Source organism: Pararge aegeria, chromosome 21 (genome assembly GCF_905163445.1).
Source record: "Pararge aegeria chromosome 21, ilParAegt1.1, whole genome shotgun sequence".
Classification (NCBI taxonomy): domain Eukaryota; kingdom Metazoa; phylum Arthropoda; class Insecta; order Lepidoptera; family Nymphalidae; genus Pararge; species Pararge aegeria.
Window position 1 is genome coordinate 2,572,990 of NC_053200.1, and position 6,611 is coordinate 2,579,600.

The following is a 6,611-nucleotide window of genomic DNA, read 5'->3' on the forward strand; positions in this document are numbered from 1 at the left end:
ATGGGTTGAACTACCAATCCGCTAAAGCTCCGTCCACACGGCGCGTTGCGTTGCGTTGCGTCGTCGCAACGCAAATATTTTGACGCATAGCCGGCCACACGGGCGCTGCAGCGTTACTATGACGCAGTCAACGTTCCGTCGGCGCAGCGGCGACGCACAGTTGCGGCAAGTATTTTGAAAAAAATTCGCAGTCAGTCTATAGCAAATCATGGATCGGAAAAGACGTCTAGCATTGCTCCTATTACTACGTCACCGCCGAAATCGACGCAAGATCACAAGACGGTACTGGATCAGTCCTTTCATTTCATTAAGAAATCGTGATGGACAGTTTTTTTTTTTAGAATATCGGGAGTTGCTATTAGACGAAAAGAAGTTTTATAATTTTTTTAGAATGAGTGTATCCAGCTTCGAATGTTTATTGAAGTCCTTAGAACCACACATACGAAAAAACTATACTAATATGAGGAATCCAGTGGAACCAGTAGAAATGCTGGGAATCACTTTAAGGTAACTATATAAATATATTTAAGTAATAAAAATATAACAGTTTTTTTGGTTTGTTTAATTAGTAATCAACTCACAAATAATCAGCAATTGTCATAATTTTAAATTTAGACATTATTTAAGAGAGATATCATCCAGTAATTACAAATTAGAAAAATCGTATTCAGTTTCTTCACTTGCTTGAGATGTTTCTGGAGATGTAATTGAATTATTAAAATCAGAAATGTATGTACTTTGAAAATTTGCTGTTTGATACCCATATGGTGGTTGGTGAGACGTTGATGGGCCACTCACATATGATGATGTTTGTCCATACCGCATTTCATCTATAATTTGTATAACTTTACTTTGGAAACGGAGAGTTTCTCGGTCGGAAAATTCTTGAATAGATGGCAATATAGCTCTGAAAAAGGACATATGGCGATTTTCCGGCTCCTTGAGAAGTTTTAGTCCTTCTCTTTCAAACTCATCCATTTGCATTGCCCTTTTGCGCGCGACTGGAACATAGCGCGGAGTGTTGTCTGTGGTAATGTCATCATTTGTAGACGTAGATTCATTGTTGATTTCTCTAGGCGAGTCTAAGCTAGATTCGGTGGCATTTTGTTCCACTTTTCTCAAAAAAAGGAGTTGATTGTATAAATGATACTTCTTCAGTTTCGTAGCGCCCGAGCCCGATTTTGATGCTTCTTTTAATTTTTTTGAATATCTGAAGTAATTATCTTTTACACTTCTCCATTTTTTTATTAAATCATTACCTGCAAAACCAATAGTAAACATGATTTAATAATTTATACATAGTGAATTTCTCGATAAAATTTAATGACATATTCAGATATCGTTAACAAACACTATGTGACCGACTCTGGAATCGTGAAAATATAACAGCTGTTACATACAAAAAGCAATACCTACTGAATCAAAATGTATGCAACAGCTGCTATTTTTTTCGCGATTCCAGAATTAATTGGTTACATAGAGAAAGTTATTTGCTATCGATGTCTGAATATGTCAGTATTTTTTTTCGGGTATCTATCTATCTCATAAATGCATATTATAATAATTATTTTCTTTTCAGATACCTAGGAAGTGGAAATTCAATAACTGATTTACATTTCAAATTCAAACGGGGAAAATCTACTATTGCATATATAATACAAAGAGTTTGTCGTGCTATATGGACCAATCTTCTTCGAGACAACATCCCTGAACTGACAACTGAAAGTTTCCAAACAATAGCGAGGGGTTTTGATGTAAAGGCAAATTTTCCTCAATGTGTTGGTGCCATCGACGGCAAACATATCCGCGTGTGTAATCCTGCAAATAGTGGCTCACTTTTTTTTAATTATAAAGCCTTTTTTTCGATTGTGTTGCTAGCTATTGTGGATTCAAATTACAAATTCGTATTTGTCGACATCGGTGCATACGGAAAAGAATGCGATTCAACCATATTACAAAATTCTAAACTGTACGAGCTAATGATTAACAACAACTTACCACTACCTCAACCCCAGCCACTCTCTGGTAGCAATATACCAACCCCGTATGTATTTGTGGGTGACGAAGCTTTTGGACTGAGCAAACATATTATGCGTCCATATGGCGGTCAAAATCTCGACTTACAACAAAAGGTTTTCAATTACCGTCTAAGCAGAGCCAGAAGATATGTCGAATGCGCTTTTGGGATTATGGCTAACAAATGGCGCATTTTTCACAGACCGATAGACGTGTCCTATGACTTCGCTACTGACATTATAAAAGCATGTTGTGTATTACACAATTTTGTCGCTGATCGAGACGGTTTTAGACAAAGAGATAAATTTGCTATAAGTGTTGATGAATTTCTCCCAATACAACCCGTACATGAAGAACAGACAGCACCGAATGTCATAAGACAGCAATATGCGACCTATTTTATGACTAGAGGAACTCTGCCTTGGCAGCTAAATAAGGTATAATTGTATTATGAGGGTTTTCAAGATTTTCTTGCACCGCCAATTCCGCGATCAGTAAAAAAATAATATTTTATACCTACTCAGCGTAGTCTAGGTTAGTTTTGAGCTAAGTAATAAAATAGTACTCACGCTAATCTAAATTCCCTAAGTTTTAAAATTTTAGAGTGTCGAGATATTAATTGAGTAGTCCACTTTCAAACCCCGTTAAGTTTATGCAGCAATTAATTGAGAAAACTAATTAAAATGTTTAGACTTAAAATTACGATATTAAGATGCATTTTTTTGTGTATTACATGAACTTAGTAGCACATCGAATTAAATTATGTTAGCAAATAAAATCACTCTTTCATAATAATCATTTAATTTGCATTTTAAAATTAAACATAGCTAGTTTTGCAAAAGATTTTTTAACATAGATAGTTTTGCAGTTGTATGCAATCAACATAGGCAGTTTTGAAATAATCAAATATAAGCTTCTATTTTCCTCTACTCTTAAGAAATTACAATTTTTATCTATTATTACACTCTTAAGTCTATTTCTTCGTGTATTATGGTTTCTTCATTATCAGTCTCTTCTATAACAGTCTCATTTGGTTCTTCTTGAAGAAAATTGTAATATTGTAAATAATCGTAAGAAGCCCAATCTTCACCGAAATGTTTTTTCAAAAGATTTCGCACATCATTTAACTTTACTGGTTTTACTGGAACTCCAACATTCATCATAACGGGCACAATATTTTCGAATGATTTGCCTCTTTTGCAAACGTTGCCATAATTTATTACCTCAGATACATAATTAGGTTCCCCTTTAATGGCAATTCTATTATTTTTATCCTTTCTTAAAAAGAATCTTTTAGAGGCATTAAATTGAAAGTGCCAAGATCCAGGTAACTTAAGTACGTTTTTAACGCTTGATTTCCAATCATAAAAATGGAAGTCGCTGCCTAGTCTGAGAACCGTACCATACTTTTTAAAAATATCAAAATATGTCTGGGGTTCCACAATGACTTCTAAAGGACGTATTTCTCTTTCGATATTTCCAAATACACGGTCGGGGGGCAAAAATGAATGCCCCACTACAGGGAATATCAGCGTAAGTTTCTTGATGTGACGTGGAGCTTTTGTTTTTAGCCAATATGCCAACATTCCCAAAACGATTGAGTTTTTATTTTGCCCCCCACAACCGTCGCAAAATAATTTAATATGACTAACAGTGTCTTCAAAATTGGTATTCATTAGCCGATGAAATACCGCCGAAGCAATCTGATTAGATCCTTTCTTTGCCTCAGTTTCCAACCACGTGTAAATAAATGTGTTTAAACAGTTTTGAGCCCCACGAGATGGCCCTTGACATACTGTTAAGTTATACGTATACAATTGTCGGCTAAAGTAGGCACTCTGGTCTGGTACTTTTGGTAAAACCAAATTCTTTTGACAGTCAAAAGAGAAAATTATTTCGTTGTCGCCTTGTGTTTTGAGGCTAGTGTAAAAGCATTTGGCCTTTAGCTTGTGAATACGAAGCTGAGCTATTTGCAGCTGTTTTTTTGCTGTGTCGCGTTCTCTTTTAATAACTTCTTTTAATTGAATGCATTTAGAACATGCATCTGTAGCGGGAGACTTAAAACTCAAATTAAAGTACTTGTTAAAGATACGTCGGAAAAATTCATATCTCACTGACACATTCTGAGCGTCATCGTTGTAAAGTTTATGCAATTTTTTTATACTTAGATCGCTGCTCAGATATTGCACAGTAGATCTTCCTCTAACATAATGTGATTCCAAAGCTTCAAGTCCCTTTATAAACGATTTTACGGATTCTGTGCGATCAGAATACAGATTGGACTTTCTATTACCTCCTCTTCTTTCTTTCGGCATTGCCATCGTGATTAAATGCTGTTTACAAATTCTTTGAATTCTGTCCCTAGAGATTCCCAGAATTGTGGTCATTGCTTTTTGACACACCTTAATTAATTTGACGCGGCGTCTTCCAGCCAAATTTTCGTGCTTTGGTATAAAATAGCATATAGTCTGGGATTTTCTCTTTCCTTCTTTTTTAGGAGTTTGCGCTGTACAGTATTTTAATAAAAAAGTATCTTGGGTGACTTTAACTGAAGTTGAATAAAAATTCCGATGAAATTTACTGTAGTCTTGAACCGTTAAGTCGTTACACTTGTATCCCTGTTTTGAATTTCCATGTACACATTGTGGTATAACTGGCAGTCCCTTAGGCATATGTCTAAAACAAAACAGATAGGCACATTAATAAATAACAATAGAGCAAAAAAATCCCCAGCAAATAACCAGGTATCTATCCTATTTACAAAAGGTAACCATAAAATAATAATCTTACCGTTTCGACTTCTCAAGTTCTCTCTTCCATGTAGATTTATCAGCTATCTTTTTACGTCCTCTTCTGTTTGGTGCCAAAACAACTTCTTGTTCTTGATACTCCATGATAATTTTAATAGAAAATACCTCGTTTTTAAAAGCCTGCAGTATCTGAAGAAAGCAACGCGTGCATGCACTTCGACAGTATTATGCGTACTGGCACTCAAGATGGCGGCTTTTGCAAAAGTCACCACGCAACTTAGCGTCGTTTGCAAGTTAATACAAACTTAGCGATTTTTGAAAGTGGACTGCCGATCAACATAACGACTTTTGCAAAAGTATTGAGATTTCAATCCCATTTTATTCTTATCATAGCGAGTTTTAACACAGTATATTAAATGCTGACGTTAATATTTTAAATCCTTAACCGATTGGCGCCATTGGATAAAAAATGTTTTTTTTTTAACATAACGTGGTTTGCAAGTGGACTACTCAATTTTGTACTGATCGCGGAATTGGCGGTGCAAGAAAATCTTGAAAGCCCTCTTAAATAAAAAAAACATAAATATCTGTACTGTGAACTCACCAACTTTATTTTTTCGTTCAGCTGTGAAATTCTCGTAATCAGGAAATAAAACTTTTGATATGTCTTCCCAGGCTTTTGTTTTTAAATTTTTATTTTTAAAATCTACGTTTGACTTGTCCCATATAATTTCCCTTTCCTGTATCAATGTAATCAAGTAATCTATGTCAATTTCTTCAATGGTATTCATTTTACCCTGCAAATAAAACTAATTACCCTGCAAATAAAACTAAATACAAAAACGTAAACGTAAAACGAAATGAGCTTCCGTGTATCCTCTCTGTCAACGCACAAGCAACTGAGCGCTGACGCTCCGACGTCGCACGAGTAAACCCCCTCCCGCTTCGTCTCGGGGGCTGCTGTCCGTCATGTGTGCGTTGCGACGACGCAGCGCGCCGTGTGAACACCTTGGTTATTTGTATGTAAAACAACGCAGTGGTAGCGCTGCGTCGACGCAACGCTGACGCAACGCGCCGTGTGGACTGGCTCTAATTTGGGGTTTCAAAATAAACGGTTCTTGCGAGATTTTCCAAAACCGAACGAGGTCGCTGGCAGCATTCAGTTTATCATAATCTACTAAGATGATGATGAATACATGCTATTAATAGCATATATGTGGCTGTATATTATAAGTATTTATGTGTATTATATTCATAAAAAAATATTTATCAGCTATCACAGTACCCATAACAAAAGCTACGCTTACTTTGGGGCTTGATGGCGATGTGTTATAATGATCGTATTGTCGTAGTATTTATTTATTATTTATTAGTATTTATATATTATTTATTTATATACTTTCATGTTTATTGTATGCTAAAGTATTTAAATATGCATGTGTTGCTAGAATATATATTAGTTTATTTTTATACTTTTTAATTATATTATGTACTTTTGATCTATTTGTGTACACACTAGTTTATGTATTACTATGTAGTTATTCGTATGTATGCATTTTAAAATTTATACCACCAGCAGACAGCAGTCTATTCTCCTCTTCTTTTTTTTCCTAATTCTAAGTTTGCCTGGCAGAGATCGCTATTAAGCGATAAGGCCGCCTCTTGTATTCTACTTCTTTCTTTATGTTTCTGTTTTTATTATATTTTTGTATATGATGTGGTATACAATAAAGAGTTAAATGAATAGAGTACTCGTATACTTATTACCACTTTGGCTTAGCCTGTAGGACAAGTTCTTTTACATCCACTATCTAAAAACGTTTCAGGTAGATACAAGTTACACTG

At 35.2% G+C, this 6,611-nt stretch overlaps 2 protein-coding genes across 3 annotated transcripts; one reads left to right on the plus strand and one right to left on the minus strand.

Annotated features, from left to right (window-relative positions):
* Nucleotides 1-95: 95 nt before the first annotated feature.
* On the plus strand, nucleotides 96-5,089 carry LOC120633002 (protein ALP1-like). 2 transcript variants are annotated; one of them, XM_039903022.1, is made up of 3 exons: nucleotides 96-165; nucleotides 391-507; nucleotides 1,580-5,089. In XM_039903022.1, the coding sequence occupies exons 1-3, from the start codon at nucleotides 119-121 to the stop codon at nucleotides 2,457-2,459; spliced, it is 1,044 nt and encodes a 347-aa protein (XP_039758956.1). In that variant the 5' UTR covers nucleotides 96-118; the 3' UTR covers nucleotides 2,460-5,089. The 2 variants fall into 2 exon arrangements, with proteins under 2 accessions (XP_039758956.1, XP_039758955.1); XM_039903021.1 differs by lacking the exon at nucleotides 96-165 and having other exon boundaries at nucleotides 188-507.
* LOC120633003 lies at nucleotides 501-5,851 on the minus strand. Its single transcript, XM_039903023.1, has 2 exons — nucleotides 5,371-5,851; nucleotides 501-1,259 (listed from the first exon to the last, which is right to left on the minus strand). The coding sequence occupies exons 1-2, from the start codon at nucleotides 5,555-5,557 to the stop codon at nucleotides 646-648; spliced, it is 801 nt and encodes a 266-aa protein (XP_039758957.1). The 5' UTR covers nucleotides 5,558-5,851; the 3' UTR covers nucleotides 501-645.
* Between the last annotated feature and the right edge of the window lie 760 nt (nucleotides 5,852-6,611).